At 46.3% G+C, this 23,124-nt stretch overlaps 2 protein-coding genes and 1 pseudogene across 2 annotated transcripts in view; all 3 read left to right on the top strand.

Annotated features, from left to right (window-relative positions):
- Positions 1-23,124, top strand: part of LOC119545559 (peroxiredoxin-like 2C) — a 64,512-nt gene that overhangs the window by 28,382 nt on the left and 13,006 nt on the right. The window lies entirely within an intron of this gene.
- LOC119545558 (frizzled-1-like) lies at positions 4,107-8,093 on the top strand. Its single transcript, XM_037851167.1, is given in 2 exon segments — positions 4,107-5,108; positions 5,110-8,093. Coding segments are annotated over 2 exon segments (1,827 nt in total). The 5' UTR covers positions 4,107-4,521; the 3' UTR covers positions 6,350-8,093.
- Positions 8,854-9,589, top strand: LOC119545561 (annotated as a pseudogene).

The following is a 23,124-nucleotide window of genomic DNA, read 5'->3' as shown; positions in this document are numbered from 1 at the left end:
AAAACCTCTTTTCAGAGAGGTGTGATTTTGAAGAGACTGTCATGATTACCCCCCTCCACTCACTGTGATCAGCCTGCAATCTGTCCTAAGGGAAGGATGAATTGGTGTGAATACCCTTTGCCCAAATCCTTCCAACTGCACTGACGTTTCAGGAGATGAAATACAGGAGGAGGGAGGAAAGAACAGGGAGTAAGCAAACAGATATGGGAGAAAGGGAAATGAAAATTATTTTATACAGGATCATATGAATGAGACGAAGAAATTGAAATAGAGAAAGTGGCAAGCATTCATTTAATAAATAAAATGTGACTATTTTTATATGAATAGCAAAGCCAATAAATACACACAATTGAGCGCTGGTTCTTCTGCCACCCAGTGCTTTAGCAGCAAATGTGCATCCAATAATTCTTGCTGTCTAAGGAATATGGAGTTGCCTTTTTTCCAGATTACAAGCTAAAGGGCTGACTGTAGAAAAAATTTCCAAGTAAAGATTTTTTTTCAAGACTCCCCATCACTCTTTATTTTTTAATTCTCCCCTTACATCCTGCTACCCAACCTCCATACTCTTTAGTGCACTAACCAACCACTTTTTAGAACCCACTCAAGTTGTTGCCTTAGGTGACACAGTTTAAAGTTATGCCTTAGGAATTTGGGGAAGATGGCAGTGGTGGTGGCATAGTTTTTTAATCTCCTTAAATATCCATAAATCTGAACAGAGCAACTAGATAGCAAAACCAACAGCCAATAGGCAACATTCATAATAAAACACAGTGATAGGATATCCCCACACAGTCCAAAATAACTAGTTGGGAGTGCAGAGAGACAGACCAACAGCTGTAATTATTAGCTCCTGTGCAGGAGGAAGCAGAGTGGTATAATATGGCTTCTGATGGACCTGAGAGCAAAAAGAGAAAACCCCGAAGTGTCACAATGTGTTCACTGACAGGCCTATTTGAGTGTGAAACTGAGTCTCAGAGGTAAGGTGTCCAGTGCAATAGTATAAGGGAGCCATGGGGAGGTATGAAGAGGTTGGAGGAACCGATCCCTCAAGCATTCCCAAACCTACCAGGACAGGGCACCACACTGAGAGGAAACTCCTGGAAGTGGAATCCAAATTGAGCAGAATAGGGACAACAGAAATGAAGGAAAGAGAAGGTCCAAAACAAAGTGGAGGAGGGGATCTGAGTCAGGAAATCCCACAGTGGGAAACATCATTATTTTAACACTGCACAAAAACAACAGGAGACAGAGTTCTGTAAAGTAATAAAAACACCTCCTTTCCAAATGTTCATAAAAACTAATTTCACATTAAAATAAACAAAAGAAAACTATTGAGGCCAATCCTATAGAGTTATTTTTAAAAACAGATTGAGGAACAGAATAACATCTCTGTAGACAATGAAAGCACACTGGAAAGACATGCCTATGAAACTGATAAAAATTGTAACCCCCTACTTACAAAACAAGATTAAATATTTAATAAAATAACAGGACATAAAACAGGACATAGAGCAACAAAAGTAAGAATTAGAAAAATTCAGAAATGATCTAACAGACTCACAAAAGAATTATAAAAAACCATTACACATATGAAGTACAAATGAAAATGAACTGAAGAATGAATTAACCCAAAACATAATTATTTAACAATGGTGCAGTCACTATGGGAAACTGTGAAAAAACACCAAAAAAAAAAAAAAAACCTGAAAAATTTTTGATTGTTCCTCAAAAATTTAAGCATACAATTATCATCTATGATCTGGCAATCCTACTTATAGATATATACCCAAGAGAATGCTCATGAAGACATCATGTTAAGTGAAATAAACCAGACACAAAAGGGAAAATATTGTATGATCTTACTGACATGAATGAATTAGAGTAAGCAAATCCATACAGCCAGAAACTAGAATACAAGTTATCCGGGGCCAGGGTAAGGTTAGAGAATGGGGAGTTTATGCTTAATTGGTACAGAATTTCTGTTTGGGATGATGGAAAAGTTTGGTAATGGATGATGGTGATGGAGACAAAACATTGTAAATGTTTGAAAAGGGATATAAAGGGAAATTTTAGCTTATATATATGTTACTAAAATAAAGTTTAAAAAAAAACCATAGGACTGCACAACACAAAGAGTCAACCCTAATGTAAACTATGGACTATAGTTAATAGTATAAATATAATAATAATATTGTTTCATCAGTTGTAAAAAAGTTACCACACTAATAAAAATTGTTAATAATAGGAAGTACCGTGTGTGTGTGTGTGTGTGTGTGTGTATGGGGGAAAGGGAGTATATGGAAACTATTTTCTGCATGACTTTTCTGTAAAACTGCAACTTCTCTATTGAAAAAATACGAGACAAAAACATAGTATATGCAAATTATTAAATGTGTGCATATATATATACCCATATATATATTCACACAAAAACTTGAACATGAATGTTCATGGAAACATTATTCACAATGGCCATAACGTGGAAACAACTCAAATGTCCATCAACTGATGCATGGATAAACAAAATGTGGTATATCCATACAATGGATGAAGTTGTGATTCATGCTGCAACATGGGTGAAATGTTGAAAGCATCATGCTAAGTGAAATAATCCAGACACAAAAGGCCACATATTGCTTGATTTCATGTTGAGAATAGGCAAATCCATACACACAGAAAACAGATTAGTGGTTGCCAGTTTTTAGGGGGAGGGGAATAGAGAGGTTACTTGATGGTACGGGCGTTTCTTTTGAGGGTGATGAGAATATTCTGGAATTAGACAGCAGTAATGGTTGCACAGCACTGTAAAGGTACTAAAAGACACTGAATTGCACACTTTAGGATGGTTAAAATGGTGAATTTTATGTGGATTTTACCTCAAAAAAAAAAAAAAAAGGAACGAACCCAATGAGATACTACTTCACATCCATATGGGCATAATAAAAAAGACAGACAATAATAAGTTTTAGCAGAACATGAAGAAATTGGAACCCTTATCCATTGCTGGTGGGAATATTAAATGGTGCAGCTGCTTTGGAAAACAGTCTGGCAATGCTCAAAAAGTTAAACATAGAGTTATTATATGATCCAGCAATTCCACCCTGAGGCTAATTGAAAACAGGTGTTCAGACAAAAACTTTGTACAAGAATGTTCATAGCAGCATTATTCACAACAGCCAAAAAGTGTAAACAATTCAAATGTCCAACTGATGAATAGATAAGTAAAATATGATATATTCATACAATGAATATTGTTCAGCAATAGAAAGAATGAAGTACTGCTACATACTACAACATGGATGAACCTCACAAGCCATACACAAAGTGAAAGAAGCCAGTCACAAAAGGTCACATACTCTATGATCCCAGTGATATGAAATGTAAGCAAATCTATAGAGACATGAAGTAGATTAGTGGTTGCCTGGGGCTGGAGAGAAGGAGGAGGAAATGAAGAGTGAATGCTAATGGGTTCAAGGTTTCTTTTTTGGGTTGATGAAAAGGATCTAAGATTAGATTATGATGACGGTTGTACAACTCCATAAAAATACTAAAAACCATTTAAGTGTGCAATTTAAACAGGTGAACTTTATAGTATGAAGTCTATTTCAATACAGCTATTACAAAATCAACACAGTCAAAAAATTAAAGAATTTGAGAAATAACTTACACATCCTATGTATCCATACTGGAAGGCTTTATTCTCAGCAGTTGAATCTGTTGGACTTGTCAGAAGATATTTGGTGGCAGGAGGCCTTTCTTGGGCAACACAAACAGCTCCATATTGGCATCTCTACTCAACTCACGTGGAAGACTGTGTGTGTGTGTATGTGTTTTTGGATGTATGTTCTTTGGTACTCATTTCAACCATGGACACGTGAAGAGCATTCTGCTTGATTATACTACCAAATAGTAGTAGGTCATTCTTAAATAATAACAGTGTGGAAATGACACTTCCTTGATCATAGTATCTAAGTTACTAAGTCACTGTACTGTACTAGTCTGGATCTGATAAGAAGATAGAAACCACATAGTGAATTAAATAGGGAAAGTTCAACATAAAGAATTATTAAACTCATGATTAAAGAGTGATGTTCTGGAGGGCGCGCAAGGGAGAGGAGAGGGAGAGAGTTGAGGGATTGACACAAATGGTCGGGCGGCGGAGGCGGCGAAGGAGGCGGAGGCGCAGGGGGGAGCCGAGGCCACAGGGCTGCCGTGAGTTGAGCGCTCTACGGGGCTGCGGCCACTAGCGCGGCGCCGCCAGCCGGGAGCCAGCGAGCCGAGGGCCAGGAGGGCGAGACGCGACCCCAGCGTGCCCGAGCCATCCCGGCTCTACCCGCCGCCGGCGCTTCATGAATCGCAAGTTTCTGCGGCAGCGGCGGCTGCGGGACGCGGAGCGGGAGCCGGCCGAGCGGGCCTCGGGCTGGACGGAGGGCACCGGCGCAGAGGAGATCTCCCCGGACACAGGGGAGACCGCCGCCGGCCGCGGCACAGCTAGCCCCAGCCAAGCGGCGCCGAGAAAGTATGGCTGAGGAGGAGGCGCATAAGAAGTGCCGGGCCGCCGGCGGCAGCGGGAGCTGGGAACTTTGTGTCCGGTCTCTCCTGGCCGGGCCGCCGGCGGAGGGGAGCGGGGATACCGGCAGCCGCCGCCGCCCCCATCCCCGTCCCCCAGCTGACCCCGGACGCTTGGCGCGCAGGCTGCTGCTGCTACTTTGGCTGCTGGAGGCTCCGCAGCTGCTGGGGGTCCGGGCGCAGGCGGCGGGCCAAGGGCAGGGGCCCGGGCCGGGCCAGCAGCCCCCGCCACCGCCTCAGCAGCAGCAGAGCGGGCAACAGTACAACGGCGAGCGGGGCATCTCCATCCCAGACCATGGCTACTGCCAGCCCATCTCCATCCCGCTGTGCACGGACATCGCGTACAACCAGACTATCATGCCCAACCTGCTGGGCCACACGAACCAGGAGGACGCGGGCCTCGAGGTGCACCAGTTCTACCCTCTGGTAAAGGTGCAGTGCTCCGCCGAACTTAAGTTCTTCCTGTGCTCCATGTACGCTCCCGTGTGCACCGTGCTGGAGCAGGCGCTGCCTCCCTGCCGCTCCCTGTGCGAGCGAGCAGGGCACCCCGACCCCCTCGTTGCTGCCAGAGTTCTGGACCAGCAACCCCCAGCACGGCGGCGGACACCGGGGCGGCGGCTACCCGGGGGGCGCCGGCGCGTCCGAGCGAGGCAAGTTTTCGTGCCCGCGCGCCCTCAAGGTGCCTTCCTACCTCAACTACCACTTCCTTGGGGAGAAGGACTGCGGTGCGCCCTGTGAGCCGACCAAGGTATACGGGCTCATGTATTTCGGGCCGGAGGAGCTGCGCTTCTCGCGCACCTGGATCGGCATCTGGTCGGTGCTGTGCTGCGCCTCCACCCTCTTCACGGTGCTCACGTACCTGGTGGACATGCGGCGCTTCAGCTACCCGGAGCGACCCATCATCTTCCTATCGGGCTGCTACACGGCGGTGGCGGTGGCCTATATCGCCGGCTTCCTGCTGGAGGACCGGGTGGTGTGTAACGACAAGTTCGCCGAGGACGGGGCGCGCACGGTGGCGCAGGGCACCAAGAAGGAGGGCTGCACCATCCTCTTCATGATGCTCTACTTCTTCAGTATGGTCAGCTCCATCTGGTGGGTGATCCTGTCGCTCACCTGGTTCCTGGCGGCCGGTATGAAATGGGGCCACGAAGCTATAGAGGCCAACTCACAGTACTTCCACCTGGCCGCCTGGGCCGTGCCCGCCATCAAGACCATCACCATCTTAGCTCTGGGCCAGGTGGACGGCGACGTGCTGAGTGGGGTGTGTTTCGTGGGGCTCAACAACGTGGATGCGCTGCGCGGCTTCGTGCTGGCGCCCCTTTTTGTGTACTTGTTCATTGGCACCTCCTTCCTGCTGGCGGGCTTCGTGTCGCTCTTCCGCATCCGGACCATCATGAAGCACGATGGCACCAAGACCGAGAAGCTGGAGAAGCTCATGGTGCGCATCGGCGTCTTCAGCGTGCTCTACACGGTGCCGGCCACCATAGTCATCGCCTGCTACTTCTATGAACAGGCCTTCCGGGACCAGTGGGAGCGCAGCTGGGTGGCCCAGAGCTGCAAGAGCTACGCCATCCCCTGCCCCCACCTCCAGGCGGGCGGGGGCGCCCCGCCCCTCCCGCCCATGAGCCCCGACTTCACAGTCTTCATGATCAAGTACCTTATGACGCTGATCGTGGGCATCACGTCGGGCTTCTGGATCTGGTCGGGCAAGACCCTCAACTCCTGGAGGAAGTTCTTCACCAGGCTCACCAACAGCAAACAGGGGGAGACCACCGTCTGAGGACGGAGGTACCCAGCCCGTTCCCAGCTCCTCGGCCCAGTCCCAGCCACTCCACAAGAGCCAGCCCCAGGAATCCATCCCAAGCCTGGCTACTCAAGTCTTCCTCGCTAGACAGACACTTCTGCAGGCTTCTTTTAACGACGCAACTCCTGCAAAAGCGTCAGTCCCGGGGGCAGACGGACATGGGGGCCGACTCTACCCTAACACTCTGGTACCAGGACTGTACACTTTTATGATTGTAAATAGACTGTAAGATTTTTGTAAGTATATTTGTATTTAAATGACGGCCGATCACGCGTTTTTCTTTTTTAATTTTGATTATTTAGGACGGTTCAACCATTTGAGGCTTTTTCCTTTTCGCGCTTTTGGGAGTACTGCAGAGGGGAAAACTCGAGCGCATCCTCCCTGCTGCGTGTTGCAGGGGTCTGTCTGGGCACCGGCTCTGGGTCAAGTCCTGCGCGGCGGGGTGCGGCTGGGGTCACTTCTCTTCTCCTTCTTCTGCTCCCTCCTTTCTCTTCCCTTGCTTGGGGTGGGGCCTCTTTAGATAACGAACACCACAAAGCTTCCAAATCCTGTGGTGGGCCCCTGCCCATTCGATTCAACCCTCACCCATCCCAATTCAGCCCCTCGCCCGAGGGCAAATTGAGAAGGCCTGTCCCTTAGACTTCGAGAAGATAAAGTTTCACTGTGGAGAACCTTCCCCCCAGCCCCGCAGGCGTTCACTGGTGTGGCCACGGGCAGTCCCAGTCTCCCTCCTCTCTCCCCTTCTGGGCCCAGACACTCCCTCCTCCATCCTTAAGTTGGTTGGAGGGTGAGTGGGATAACCAATACCAAACTTTTTTTTTTGATGGATGAGCTCATTTCATTCCCAAGCGTCTAAAACCTGGGATGGGTTTGGCCGGCGTCATGGAAAGATGTGGTTACTGAGATTTGGGAAGAGGCATGAAGCTTTGTGTGGGTTGGGAGAGACTGAAGATGGGGTTACAAAATGTTAATTCTAATCGCACACTGATGCCTGGCAACCTGCCCCTAGAACTGAGACAGACGAGCATTTAGATTTTACCATTCTGTAAAATGAAAATGTTGAGGTCACTTGGAAAGCTTTGTTAAGGAGTTGATATTTGCCGTCAGTAAAAGGACAGCAGCACATAATCAGAATATGAAAACGTGAAGGAGATTTCAGTGTAATGGACTTCCCCAGATTGAGTGCTGTTTTCTTATTTTTAATCAAACAATAATTAGATATATATCAAAAACTTTAAAATGTAAATTTCTACATTTTCAACTTATTATTATTCAGCCACATATTCTGAGGGAGAAACAATGCACTCTATTAATAATAACTTGATAAGATTTCAGAAGGTAAAGAAAGTGTTTTAATGGATGGGGTTAGCTCCTCAAACAAAATACTGGCATGCATGCTAAAGGGAAAATGTGTGCAGGTCTGCGTTAAATCTTGTGTCCTCCTTTTATACAGATTTACAGAAATTTGTCAGATGTAAACCTTTCAAAGCCATTTAAATATCTTCTGTTCTCTGTGAAAAGGAGGAGAAAAACAATCCTCCTGATTGTATTGTTATAAACTTTAAGAGTTTATCAAAATGCTGGTACTTAGGACTTAAATTTATCTATGTCTGTCACACCCTAAAATGACAATGGTCTTTGAATTTGGTATACATTTATTCTGTTCACTATCACAAAATCATCTATATTTATAGAGGAATAGAAGTTTATATATATAAAATACCATATTTTTAATTTCACAAATAAAAATTAAAGTTTTATACAAAAAAAAAAAAAAAAAAAGAGTGATGTTCTAGTTTGCTAATGCTGCCATTTGCAAAACACCAGAGACAGATTGGCCTTTTTATAAAGGGGGTTATTTGTTTACAAAGTTACAGTCTTAAGGCCATGAAGTGTCCAAGGTAAGGCATCAACAGTCAGGTACCTTCACTGGAGGATGGCCAACGGCATCCAGAAAACCTCTGTTAGCTGGGAAGGCACGTGCCTGGCATCTGCTCCGGAGTTCTGGTTTCAAAATGGCTTTCTCCCAGGACGTTCCTCTCTAGGCTGCAGCTCCTAAAAAATGTCACTCTTAGTTGCTCTTGGGGCATTTGTCCTCTCTTAGCTTCTCCGGAGCAAAAGTCTGCTTTCAAGGGCCATCTCCAAAATGTCTCTGTAAGCTGCAGCTTCTCTCCCAGCTCCTGTGAGTTCTTCAGAGTGTCCCTCTTGGCTGTAGCAAGCTTGCTCCTTCTGTCTGAGCTTATATAGGGCTCCAGTAAACTAATGAAGGCCCATGCTGAATGGGCGGGTCCACTCTTCCATGGAAATTATCCAACCGGAGTAATCACCCACAGTTGGGTGGGGTGCACCTCCATGGAAACACCCAAAGAATTACAATCTAATCAACACTAATATGTCTGCCCACACAAGATTGCATCAAAGATAATGGCATTTTGGGGGACATAATACATCCAAACCGGCACAAGTGACTACAAGTCAAGATGGAGGAGTATGTACAGGAGCCTGGTTCTTACCCCTGGTGAATGGTTGAGGACTGTGGTGGAGTCTTTACAATGGGTACCCTAGGTGGTGGTATCTTTCAAGCAATCAAAGGTTTTCACAATTCTTCAGTGCGAGTAAACCAAAGACTATAAGGGAGTTTGACAGCTATTAAAACAAGGGCTCCACAGTTGGGAGGTAGCTTTGTGGTTTGGGGAGGTCTGTTTTTCATTATGGACAGCAATATGGTTCAAGTCAGAGGGAAAGAAGATGCCTGGAACTCCATCAGAAGTGATGCCTTAAAAGGAGCTGTACTGGCAGCAAGAAATGGACCAGTGGCCATGGTTGGGTCAGCCATGACGGTGGGGTTTCTCCTAGCTTTAATTGAAGGAGCTGGTATCTTGTTGACAAGATTGGCCTCTGTGTAGGTTCCCAGTGGTCCTTGGTTTGCTGAAGACTCCTCCCAGTTGCTCTCAACTCAGTTACCGTCCTCACTTTTTGGAGACAATGGACAGTAACAATAGGACTGGTGTCCCAGAGTTTCTTTAACAGAAAGAGCTTTGTTCAAGGATTTCAGAAGACAAGTTATAGTCTGTTTTTAAAACCATAGGTGAGATTGGCAGGTGATCTCACTGCCCTCCCCGCTACGTGGGACCTGATTCCCAGGGGTGTAAATCTTCTGCAGTGCGGGATGTGACTCCTGGGAATGAATCTGGACACAGCATCGTGGGATTGAGAATATCTTCTTGACCAAAAGGGAGATGCCAAATGAAACGAAACAAAGTTTCAGTGACTGAGAGATTTCAAATGGAGTCAAGCGGTCACTCTGGTCACACTTTTTAGGTTTTAATGCATTGGATTAGCTAGAAGTAAATACCTGAAACTACCAAACTCCAACCCAGTAGTCTTGACTCTTGAAGACGATTGTACAACAATGTAGATTACAAGGGGTGACTGTGATTGTGAAAACCTTGTGAAGCGCACTCCCTTTATCCAGTGTATGGATGGATGAGTAGATAAATGGGGACAGAAATTAAATGAAAAATAGGGTGGGATGGGGGAGAGGGATGATTTGGGTGTTCTTTTTTATTTATTTATTTTTTTATTCTTATTCTGATTCTTTCTGGTATGAGGAAAATGTTCAAAAATAGATTGGGGTGATCAATGCACAACTATAAGATGGTACTGTGAACAGTTGATTGTACCCCACGGATGAGTGCATGGTATGTGAATTTATCTTAATAAAACTGAATAAAAAAAAACATAGGTGGGATAATTATGGCCAAATAGGCTATGAAGAGACAATTAGCACTTTTTTTCCTATTTAAAGGAACATGGAGGAGGGGGGTAAAAGCTAATACATTTATTTATTCACGCTTGGATTCTACTTGGGATCAAAATAAAGGTCTAATATCATAAAAAGAAAATCTAATAAGGGCTTAGAAGATGGAGAACCAAAGTGCCAATAACTGTGAGATGTGACTATCCCTTCCTTGGGGACCTCTCTGCCTGGTTTTGTGTGTTGTGTTATTCAAACAATAAAAAACTCTTGGAACTTGCTCTTTCTTTTAAGATAAGTTGTAGAGTTTTACTGCTTCATCCTCGAGGATTACAAATAATACAAAGTCCATTTAAAACTGCATGTTTTACAGTTAGTACCTGTGGTCGTTTGGAGCTGTTATGTACCCCAGAAAAGACCATGTTTTTTCAATCCATCCCTGTGGGTGGGACCTTTTGGTTAGGTTCTTTCAATTGAGATGTGACCCACCTCATTCAAGGTGGGTCTTAATCCTTTTACTGGAGTCCTTTGTGAGAGGATAAGAGAGACAGAAACATCCACAGAAGCCAAAAGAGCCGCTGAAGCCAGAACCTGAAAGCAATGAAACCCAAGAGAGAAGGATCAGCAGACACTGGCCATGTGCCTTCTCATGTGACAGGGGAACCCGGATGCCATTGGCCTTTCTTCAGAGAAGGTATCGTCCTGTTGATGCCTTAATTGGGGCATTTCCATGGCCTTAAAACTGTAAATTCATAAACTAATAGATCTCCATTATAAAAGTCAGTCCATTTCTGGTATATTGCATTCTAGCAGCTTAAGCAAACTGAAACAGTACCTCATTTCACTCAAAGTGAATTATGGTGGGGAAAGAATTAGGCAGTCAACATGGTCATTCCAGAGTAAAATATGTTATTGATCCAAGGATATGGTAAAATATTTACCCTTTACTTTGAAAGTAAAATATGCTATGTTTTGGTTTTGAGTATGTTGACCTCAAAGCTCTTACCTCTCGGCTACTGTGCCTTGGTTCCTGATCATCAGAAACCTCCCCAGAAACAACTTGCTTCCACCATACCCGATTCTATATGAGAACAATCCATAAAGGGTACAGTTGTCATTGGAAAAGTTTGGTATTTACTGTGTGCTTGAAAATAAAATATTTGCTGTTTTTAATTTTAAGAAAAAAAAAGAGTGATTACAAAATAAATAGAAGGAAACGTGTTATGGTATGCTAGGGCTGAGGGAGAGTATCCAAGGAAGACAAACTTGGAAGAGGACTCCTCTCCAAATCTGGAGTTCAGGCCTCATTGAAGAAGGCATAGTCTGCTGGATAGCAGAGGCTGGGGCTGGTCTGCAGGCAGTGGACAGGGAGCAGCCCCCAGTGTGCAGGTGATCAGCATCCAGCTGAATGGGCTTGCAGAGGGAGTAGCAGAGGGTGCAGGCAAGGCGTGAGAAGGCCTGCAGAGGGAGTGGCAGCTCCACGGGAACCTCTGGGCTGCACGTGAGGAATTGGGCTACCGGGTAGACCGGAGGCCTTCCAGGCTCGTGCTCCATGTCAGGCAGGCTCCGAGAAGGTTATTGCTAGACCAGGCCGTGGATGCAAGGCTGCCAAGGGACCGTGCATCCTGCGCACGTGGCTGGGGAACAGCTCCACCCAGTGTCCTCACACCTTGTTGAGCCTGCGTGCATCGGCCAGAGAGAGCAGGAGAGCCCCTTCCTTCTGCAGTGTCCCCGCAGCACCTTCTACTGAAAATGCTTAACAGGGTGCTCACTGTAAGCTTGAAAGGAATTCTTCCCGTTATCACAGAGCATATATTAAAGGATTAATTTGGAGCTGAGAGGCAATACATTGAAAATTGGCACAGGGAACTTTCTCTCTCAGAATCTCTAATGTAGTCATTCGTGTGCTGCTGCTCCCTGGACAGTTCCTTCGAATTTCTGCACTGGTTCGAGGCTGCTACCCCTCTGACAAAGTTACTTTTTAAATGATGTTTGTGAAAGAGACTGAAACCGCCCCGTACTTCAGGTACTTAAAAGAACATCCCGTACTAGCCCACTAGAATAGCTCCTCCCACTCCGGGAATGCCCAGAAAAAATGACAGAGCTAATCTAAAAAGCAGCCCAAACCAGTTTGCTGTGCAGGCGCTGCAAGAAGGACCCTGAACTTAATGTGACCCTGGAACATAAAATACCCTGCAAACGGAATCCAAGTGAGCAGGAACAACAGGAGAAAGGAACACCGGATCCAAAAAAAAAGTGAGAAGTCTGTCCATTACTGGTTCCGGCAGCGCCCCAGGCCCCAACTATCCCAACAAAGGATCAATTGGCAGAGGAAGCCAGTTTTCAGTCTCTAATTTGAATGTTTAAGAGCCAATGGCAGGGTTAACCTGCAGTTAATTTAGATACTTACTAGCCAATCACTATACGTTAATTTCCCAAACATTCCTGTTTCCACCTCCTTTGTTTGATTTTAACAAAAACCCACACTTCTCTAGTTCGGGGAGGCGGATTTTGTCCCCTAACTTCCTCCAGCTTTATAAAACTCTTCTTTCCCTGAAGCCTTGGTGTCTTTTATTGGCTCAGAGCACACCGGGCGAGGACTCACTTGGCCAGGGTCCGCTTCATTTGAGTTCATTGCTCTGCTAAAGTAACAATGACTAAATCATATGGCCCTTTGTATTTGGAGATACAAAGTTTAACATTGTACTCGCTGCAAAAGAGAAATGCTCCATTAACCACCAAGCAGGTAATGAAGGTTGGTTTTGCAGCCGAGAGACATTCATTGATAACTAGCATGACTACACAGAGACTGATGGTCCTGTTTGAGGATTTTTGATCAATTGAGTTCATCTCTAATTGCTTAATTTTTTTATTTTATATATTTTTGTCATTGATATCTTTAGAAAATCGATTACTGCTTCCTTTGTGATGGTCATTTTGGGTTAGTCCCCAGTATCCACTCCATTCAAATAATCAGTTTAAACTAATTATGGATATTTAATCCCTTTGCCTAGGGGATTTGGGGAAGAAGAGATTCTAGGTCTATTCACTGGACCTCGACTTGGAAATGTTGCTCTGTTGCTGCTGGGAGCCATCTTAGGACTGTGTGGGAGCTCACCTTAAAGGCAATGTCAGCAAGAAAGAGGGTGGGGCCAGAGAATAGCTCGGGAAGGAAGCCCTAATAATACCACACCTGAAACCTGCCCTGTCTCTGGATTTCCTGTTATGTGAGATAATAAATATCCTTATGACATAAGACAGTTTGAAGCAAGGTTTCCTGTTACTTCATACCCAAAGTATTGTAAATGATACAAGTTTTCCCTATACCTTATTCATAGTTCTGCTATATTATTTGCTCTTCATCATAATTATTTATTTTGAGCTTATCTCCCCAACTAAACTATAAGCTTAAGCTTCTTGCCTTGGGTTTGTCCTAGTTATCTTAGTCTTTCTAGTTTCTAACACAATGCACAAGGAAGGTCCTCAGTAAATACTGTTGACTGTGTGAGTGGTTCTCCCTGTTGCATCTTGAGTACAGGGATTAGCAAACCTATTTGAAACACAGTTCATATCTTTAGGAAACATAAAGCTATAGGAAACTACAATACACTGCAACTAATACTTGGAAAATGAATACATTTCGGAATACCCAGAATGAAACATGCAACCCCAAACCAAGACCCATTCTCTAGTGATCGGGTGTGGGTCTACCCATATTTGCTTCCTGGTCAGCTGGATTCTAGAACACTTTTAAAACTTTTCATTTTGAAATAATTTTAGATCTATAGAACAATCAATTGCAAAATAGCACCGAGTTCCCACATAAACTTCACCCACCTTCCTCCATTGTTAATATCTTACATAACCATGGTCCATTGGTCAAAACTAAGAAATTAACAATGGTACATACAATTAAATAAACTACAGACCTTGTTTGAACTCCCCCACTTTCTCCACAAATGTCCTTTTCTTGTTCCAGGATCCAATCCAGGATCCCAACTTGCTTAATGGTTATCACTCCTAATCTCCGATCTGTGATGGTTTCTCAGTCTTTCTTGTATGATCTTGACCCTTTTGAAGAAATGGGTCAGATATTTTGTAGAACATCCCTCAATTTTTGTTTGCCTAAAGTTGTATAATCCCTTTTTCTCCTCCTCCTTTTCCTCCTCCTCCCTTCTCCTTTTTGATCTCTAAAGTGTTCTAGAAATGCTTTTGTAGTAATGATAATGTCTTGTAAATGTAGGGCACTTTATGGTTTACAGAGTGAGCACTGTGCATGCATTCCTTTGGCAATTCTCACCACCACCTGGAGAAGTGCCTCAGAGAGTGTTTCTCCCCATGACTCGTGGAAAGATGTAAGGAGTAAGCTGAGGCACCACAGCTCTGCTGGAAAGAAGCCAGGACAAAAGGACCAGAACTGGACCGACCTGAGGGCAGCTGACCTCTAGTTTTATCTTTGCTGCGTAACTACAGTGTGACCTTGAACTTGTGAATTAACCTCACAGGGTTAGATTCCTTTACTTCTGGAACTCAGACTGATTTCGAAAGTCCCTATTAGTTCTAAAATCCTCAATTATCTGTGTATTTTATTTTCCCTGCTAATATTGCATTATACTGACACTAAGCATTACTAGCCAACTGCGGTCGCAGTTGACTCGTCTGGGGGGGGGGTGGCGGCTGGTTGCTAAATCCTAGGCTCTCGGGATTGCTCGGAGGGTACCGGCGGCGGGGGCTCTTTCCCGGAGGCGAGGGCGAGGCGGGGGACTGGGCCCGGTCCCCGGCGGTGGCGTGCAAGGTGTGGAGGGCGGTGAGAAGAAACAGGCGGGACACGTTTCTTTGAGGGTGAGGAAGCCAAGAGAGTTTATTAGGGGAGAGTACAAGCTTATATCGGGCGGTTTAGAGGGCGGGGTAGCTGTAGAGGTTAAAGGCTTGGATTGGTTCTGAGAGGGCGCGGAGGTTGTTTGAAAAGGGGCGGGAGTTGCTCCGGTAACGAAGAGGGTGGAGGGTGCGGGTAAGGCACGGGGGGGGGGGGTTTTCTCCGGCAAGCCCTCCCCAACGGTTGTACTTTGGGGTGAGGAAATGGGGCCTGCATTCGGCTCCACTTTCTCAGGCCCGGGGGGCCGTGGAGGGCGCTACCACCCGTGCCCCACTACCTTTCCTAGGGGCTGATCAGTTCCCCTGGCCCAGGCCCGCCAAGTCGGAACTCGATAACAGTGTCCCGCATTTCCCCCTTCTTTTCTAATTAGAGGAAGAAGCTTACCGGAGAGATCCGCCAAGGGATGAGGGAAAGGGGAGGTGGGGGAAGGGATAGGGGTAGATGGTAGTTAGAGAGGCTGGAGCTCGACGTTGGTGTGGCGCCCGGGCGTTCGAGAGGGGCCTCGCTGCTTGCGGGATGGACGAGGGTGGCGACGCTGCGGAGGGTCAGCTTCTTCAGTGGAGGCAAGTTGTTGATACTGGACTTGCACAAATGATGAAAAGACAGCATTGGCTTGGTTCTTAGCAAGCTGGACAATTCTGCAGATAATGCAGGGCCCTAGGGTGAGAGCTAGAATAATCATTAGTAGGGGGCCGATGAGAGGGAGGAGGTATGGGAGGAGGGGGGTAAAGATGTGGGACCAATAGTTGGTGGCTTCACGGTTTCTTTTGCGTTGTTCTAGTCCCTCTCGGACCTTTTTTAGGCTGTCTTCGGCGAGACCTGTGGAATTGGCATATACACAGCACTCTTCTCCTAGGGCGGCGCAAAGGCCTCCTCCTTTGAGGAGGAGAAGGTCGAGACCTCGGCGGTTTTGGAGCACGACCTCAGAGAGGGAATTGACAGAATTTTTAAGATGGGAAATAGCGTCTTGTAGGTGACGAATGTCCTCGTCAACAGCCGCCCGGAGGTGAGTTAGGGCGGAGCCTTGACTGGCTAATGCAGCGATTCCGGTGCCAGCGCCTGCAAGAACGAGAGGGGGGCAGAAAAGGTTGGGGTGGTGGGGTTGGCGATGCGCTGTTTGTAGCTGAGGTGCGGTTTCCGGATGCGCTGCTTGTACTTGAGGTGCGGCTGGAGGGCTGTGGATTAAGGGGGTTAAGGACTTGGTTGGGACCTATGCCAGAGGGTGTTTTTAATGCAGTATTTTGGCATGGTTGGCTTACAGCCTCCTTTTTTATGAGAATAAGTGATCCTTGGTCGGCTCCTTTCTCATAGATTCTGAAGCCCCAAGTTCGACCGAGTAACCAGGAGGGATCAGTGGGGAGCTGCACTGTAAGATTAAGATGTGTGCAGGATCCCTCGCTTTCTTGGCCGAGCCAGTTAACTGTAGGGAGTTTGCACCCTGTAGGGGCCCACTTTAAGGTAAGGTATTGATTAGGAACAGGAGGCTTCCAATTAGTGGCTAATGTTTCACACCCCCAGTATGCACAGTAGTACTCGTTGGGGGAATTGCAGTACGATTTTCCAGGATTTGAGGATGGGCACATGTAATATTGGGCCTGGGGATCACTTACCTTTCGAGCGCAGGTTTCTTCAACCCTGGAGACAAAGGTGGCAAAAGGCTCATTTGGCTCCTGGAGGAGCTTGGTGAATTTGGTAGGCCGACAGGCGGAACAGTTGGCAAACGCTCGCAAGGCGATTCCCCGAAGGATAGGCCAAAAGGTGGCAGGTGCATTAATATAAGCAGATGCATTTATAAACGCTCCCGTGCCCAAGTAAGCTTCGGGGTGATGATTGGCCCCAGTGGCTGCATCTTGCTCGCTCTGCCTAGCTGCTTCTGCCTGGAAGTGGGCACGCCAATCAACGAACTGGCCGGGGTTAAGGATGGTACGGGCAAGCGAGGCCCAGTCTTGGGGGAGGCAAAAGTCTATGACGATATCCTGCAGTATTTGGGAAGCGTATGGGCTACCTAACCCATCTTCCTTGACGGCCCTGCGAAGCTGCTTGATAGTATCTGAGTCAATGGGATACCAGTCGTACAGTTTCTGCGGTGTGGGGGTAAGGTTAAGGGGAAAGCAGCGAAAAGCACGAGAGAAAGGAGGACGTGCTTGCAGAGGGCCTGGTACGGGAGTGGGGGTAGGGGCAGCGTTGCCCCAAGGGTTGCCTTGAGGTGTAGAAGGCAGCCAGGGGTTGTTTGCCGGCGGGGTGGGAGGGGCGGCGGCAGCCGCCGGCAGCGGCTCCGAGGGGGAGCTCGCCGAAGGGGGAGGCGGAAGTGGGAGGCCCCAAGCGTCGCAAGATGGCGGCGTGGTAGGTGTGGCTAAGGCATAAAATGGCGGACTAGCCCCGTCCTGTGAAAGGGCGGGGCCTAAGGCATAAGATGGCGGACTAACTCCGCCCTGTGAAAGGGCGGGGTAAAGCGCATGCGGTTTCCGACCCGGCTTAGGGCTGACGTCATCACTAGAGCACTTCCTCCCCTCAGTGGAAGAAGAAGGAGGAAGTTCGCCATTTTGGAGAGGCTTAGTATTGCTTTGTTTTTGGGGGGCGACTTCGAGCGCGTTGTTAATCTGCTCGACTAAGGATTCTGTGTCCGAATCGTGGTCCACATTAGTATCACTGTCTGAGTCTGTTGACTGGGTTGATAGGGCCTCCTTGGATTTAATGGGGCCTCGATCAGGGGGGAGGGATCCTTGAAGGCAGGAGCGGACGGTTATTAAGGTGGGGAGCAAGCCGAGAGGGAAGCGCTTGCTCTCATGTTCCATGGCGTTGGTGACCCGATCAATAAGGCGATTATAAGTAACAGGGTCCCAAAGATGGCAAGTGGTGAGCCATGGGTTAAAGGGCAGCAGGAGGTCCCAGTATACTTGTAGCTGCCGGACAGACACCTTACAGCGATGTGTGTCTAGGAGACCCGCTAGAGCGCGAACTTGAGGTGCTTGGTGTGCAGATAGACGATTACCCATAGCGGAGGGAGAAAAAAAAGGGGGGGTTGATTATTGAGTAAAGAAAATGAAGTAAACCGTGGCCGCGAGGCCAAAGGAGACGGCGAGAATAGAAAGCAGGACCCTCTGGTAGCGAGAGCAGTTTGGGGGGGGGGGGCGGTTGCAAAGAGGCACACGGCGCCAAACAAAGAAACAAAGACACAAAGGACCACAGCAAAGTAATGGAGGGGAAGAGGGAAAGCTACTGGAGGAAGAGTGTTAGGAGGAATGGGGGGACATAGGAAGAGAAGACGAAAGGTAGTCGGGGGCAAAAGCCAGGTTAATGCGGGAAAGGAAGAGCGGCCCGGGCGCGGAGCGGCGTGGGAGAGGCGGCTCCGGACGTGGAGCGGCGAGGGAGAGGCGGCTCTGCGGGGCGGCGAGGGAGAGGCGGCCCTTACCTTGCAGGCGAGGAGAAGGGGAGTTGGAGAGGCGTCCGGGCGAGTGGGTGGTTTTACTGGACCGCTGCGTGGAGAGGACCGGCCCCACGTTGGGCGCCAGTTGCGGTCGCAGTTGACTCGTCTGGGGGGGGGTGGCGGCCGGTTGCTAAATCCTAGGCTCTCGGGATTGCTCGGAGGGTACCGGCGGCGGGGGCTCTTTCCCGGAGGCGAGGGCGAGGCGGGGGACTGGGCCCGGTCCCCGGCGGTGGCGTGCAAGGTGTGGAGGGCGGCGAGAAGAAACAGGCGGGACACGTTTCTTTGAGGGTGAGGAAGCCAAGAGAGTTTATTAGGGGAGAGTACAAGCTTATATTGGGCGGTTTAGAGGGCGGGGTAGCTGTAGAGTTTAAAGGCTTGGATTGGTTCTGAGAGGGTGCGGAGGTTGTTTGAAAAGGGGCGGGAGTTGCTCCGGTAACGAAGAGGGTGGAGGGTGCGGGTAAGGCACGGCGGGGGGGGGTTTTCTCCGGCAAGCCCTCCCCAACGGTTGTACTTTGGGGTGAGGAAATGGGGCCTGCATTCGGCTCCACTTTCTCAGGCCCGGGGGGCCGTGGAGGGCGCTACCACCCGAGCCCCACTACCTTTCCTAGGGGCTGATCAGTTCCCCTGGCCCAGGCCCGCCAAGTCGGAACTCGATAACAGTGTCCCGCACCAATGATAAAACCCAAATTTTGCCTTTCAGAGACAGATTTTTACTTTACTTTCCTCTTACCCAGGAGTACATAGTTAGACAAGGAAAGCAAAAACCCTTGACCCCTGCCTTTCTCTGGGCAAAGCTCTATCTAAAAAGCTGATCAGGTATATTTTACACCAATTTATCCCTTCAGCTTGTTACTTCTTGGTAAATTATAACCTCTTGGGGAGCTCCATTTCTTTTTTCAGTAATACAAAGATTCATTAGTGACAGCACCAGAGATGAATAAACCAGTGATGCACTATTTTCAGACAGGGGTACCACCACAGAACTCAGCCAGGTTTGTGGGTAATATCGGCATGCCAGAGACACAGTGGGGGAGAGGAAAGAAAAAATGAAAGGGAGGAGGACAAGAAGAGGGAAAAGTGCAAAAGGAACACATAAGGGCAGGCAAAAATAAATTCATTTATTTACAAATATTTATGGGGCACATAGAGAAATGAACAACGAGATGGATGTGGACCTTGTTATCAGGAAGCTATAGTCTCCTTAAAGAAACAGGCAAGGAACAAATAATTATTTAATCATAATTGTAAAAAATAAATAAATAATTCGTGCAGAACACCAAATTACCAGAAGTCAAGAGGTTGGAACTCTCAGACTAAGGGCCGGAATATTCCATGAACCAGTAACATACTCGCTTGCCCTGGGTCTGTCTGGGGACAAGGACTCCCAGACCCGGAACAGCGTCTGCTGCTGGTGGTGAACTCGGGGAAGGTGTAAGAAGAACCAGCCCTGCTCCCAAGTCTATCCCTCCAGGTCTCAGACAGGAGTGGATAAGAGGTAAAGAGAACCAGTCTGGTTGCTCCCAAATTCAACTGAGGGGCTTTGGGAAGCTTTGACCAGCTGTGGGGCGGCCAGCATCAAAAAACTGATGTGTAAATACAAGAAAGTTCTCACATGAACTAGAACAAATGTATGTCACTATTACAAGGTGTTAATAATGGGATGGTATCTGGGAAAAAATACAATTAATGCAAACTGAGGTCTATAGTTAACATTGCAGTATTTTTCATTAATTGTGAAAAAAGGCACTATACCAAAGCTAAATATCAATAATAGGGGAATATAACGCATACAGAATTTTTTCCTTCAGAAGAAATGAGAATGTTCTTATATTAACTGTAGTTGTGAACGCATAACTATGTGATTATACCAAGAGCCACTGATTGTACACTTAGGCTGTATTGTATGGTGTGTGAATAAAACTGTTAAAAAAAATAACAGTGGGGGGGGTAGGGGAAGTGGTTGTTTGGGGTTTTCTTTTGTCTTTTTATTTCTTTTTTTTTTTTTTTGGAGTAATGAAAATATTCTAAAACTGTGGTGATGAAAGTACAACTATGTGATGACACTGTGAGCCATTGATTGTATACTTTGGATGGATTATATGATATGTGAATATATCTTAATAAAATTAAAACAAAACAAAACTGTTGTGCATTTCAGTGTTTGGAGTCAGTGGTTAACAACTGGACCAAAGAAATCTGGTCACCGACAGCTGGCAAGGCTCATTTCTGGAACAATCTGAATGGAAATAGAGCCAGCTGGTGTGAGGTCAGTGGACTTGGGTGGACTGGCCAGTTGGCAAGTTGGACGTGTCCTCTGGGCTCTGCCCCTCCTGTTGTAGCTGGTGAGAGGGAACAGTCCTCTGGGAGCACCGTGACCTTCCTGCCGCCATTCATACCTGGTCCACACTGGCTGGTGAGTGCTCCCACCACCACATTCCTCCGCACTTTCCGTGTGTTTACTAATCAAACGATATTTATGGAGGCCTGCTATGTGCCAGGCCTTGTGCCAGGCGGTGAAGAGATTGCAGCCCTGCAAAAGGCAAGGGCCTCACCACCTGATTCACAAGTTTACGGCATGCTTAGCATCTCAGTAGTTTTTTCACAGCAGCCCCAAGCCAAAAGAAATGCCTATCAGTTCCCTTTATTAAACAGTTAGGTCCAAAGGACTTGAGTATTTATGTCCTAACAACTAAACAGTTGTCTGAAGTTTTGATACTTATAAATTAAAAGAAAATATTTTTATTTCATTCTTAAATAATCACAATTACTTACACAAAATATAATAAAAATTTAAAAAATTAAAATAAAAACACCAAAAAACATCCCATACCCCTTATCCCCCCCCCATTTATATTTTTTTGTCTTTTAATAGTTACTCATCTGTCTGTACACTGGATCCAGGGAGTGTCACTCACAAGGTTGTCACAAGCACACAATCACACGAAAAAGCTTTATAGTTATATAATCATCAAGAATCAAGGCTATTACATTACAGTTCAACAGTTTCAGGTATTTTCTTCTATCTATTCTAATACAATAGAAACTAAAAAGGAATATCTATATAATGCAGAAGAATAACCTCCAGAATGACTTCTTGACTCTATTTCAAATCTCTTAGCCACTGAAACTTAATTTTATTCCATTTTTTCCCCCTTTAGGTCAAGAAGGCTTTCTCAATCCCTCGATGCCATGGTCAGGCTCATCCCTGGGAGTCATGTCCCACATTGCCATGGAGACTTATATTCCTGGGAGTCAGAGCCTACCTAGAGGGGAGGGTAGTGAGTTAACTTGTAGAGTTGGCTTAGAGATACAGGCCACAACTGAGCAAAAAATGAGGTTCTGTGGGGGTGACTCTTAGACTAAGTTAGAAGTAGGCTAGCTTCACCATTGCAGAGCTAAGGTTCTTAAGGGTAAGCCTCTAGATCAAGGGCTTCACTCATTAAACTGGGAGCCCCTATTGCTGAAGAAAATAATAGGAATTCCCCAGGTGGGGAAGTTTAATAGTTCCACATTTTCCCCCAGTCTCTCAAGGGGACTTGGCAAATACATTTCTATTTTCTGCCCAAAATATTCTGGAATGAATTGGGGTATTACATTAGCCAGTACAGAATAACAAGATCTCATTCCCTATGCTAGGTTGTATGTAATTACATTGTTTAATTACATTAACTTACCAGACAGGTTAAATTAGATAGTGTGATAAAGAAAATATAAATTTTGTACCAAATAAATTTCTTTTCCTTTGGTCTCACACAGAAGTTGGAGTTTTAAAATACAGTCAATATCACCCTTTACCCTGCATTCTAATTTACCTTAGTCCTACCCAAGTCCATTTCATTCGTATTTCTAATTACAGTCTGATCTCTTTTTCAGCTTCTTTGAGTTGCTGTATGGAGTAATACTGACTTACAGAGCTGCTGAATTCTAACTCCAAGTCTCAGGAGTCACACAGACATCCAAATTTCCAGGGAATTACCAGGTTATACACAAAGAGCACAGCATCAGAATTTAGAAATAATAGTTATAACTCAGGAATGGATGTGACTGCTCTAAGAGCTTACAGTATAGGAACCTTTACAATAACACACTGTCTCTTGATTTAGAAATAGATCTACACTTAAAGTTTTTCTAAACCCACTTCGGGACCTCGCAAACTGGAATCATTTAAAGGTGTTCAGTAAAGTAGAAGTCTTCAGTTGTACACCATTGAAAGTCAGAGGATTCAGAATCAGCCTCTCCTGCACTTTGTGGCTGAGTCACGTCAGTCTCATCCTCCGGAGCAAAGCTCGGCCCCTGACACTGGCTGCCCTGAGGGGCTTCAACAAGACATGCCATAGACAGGAGTGAATTTTCTGAACTCCAAATCCACATTGAAGGATGAGTGCACTTATGAAGACAAAGAACCTGAATGTTATCTGGTCCTGCCCTGGATGTCTTGGACACAAGGCCACCATTTGTGAGAAACCCCATTTCAAGACTAAAGCTGGTTGGGTTTCATGGAGGCTGCAGAAATTCCTCAATTCTCCTCCGCCCGCCCTCAGCGAAACTGAGGTGGAAGAGGAGTCCTGCTTAAAAGGCTACCTGGTGTGATGGTAGCACAACACTGAATGTAATTAATGGCACTGAATTATATTTGTGAATGTGGTTATAAGGGAAAATTTTAGGTCATATATATGTTACTACAATAAAAA

This window comes from Choloepus didactylus, chromosome 10 (assembly GCF_015220235.1).
Source record: "Choloepus didactylus isolate mChoDid1 chromosome 10, mChoDid1.pri, whole genome shotgun sequence".
Taxonomy (NCBI): Eukaryota; Metazoa; Chordata; class Mammalia; order Pilosa; family Megalonychidae; genus Choloepus; species Choloepus didactylus.
This window is presented reverse-complemented; position numbering and strand designations above follow the sequence as displayed.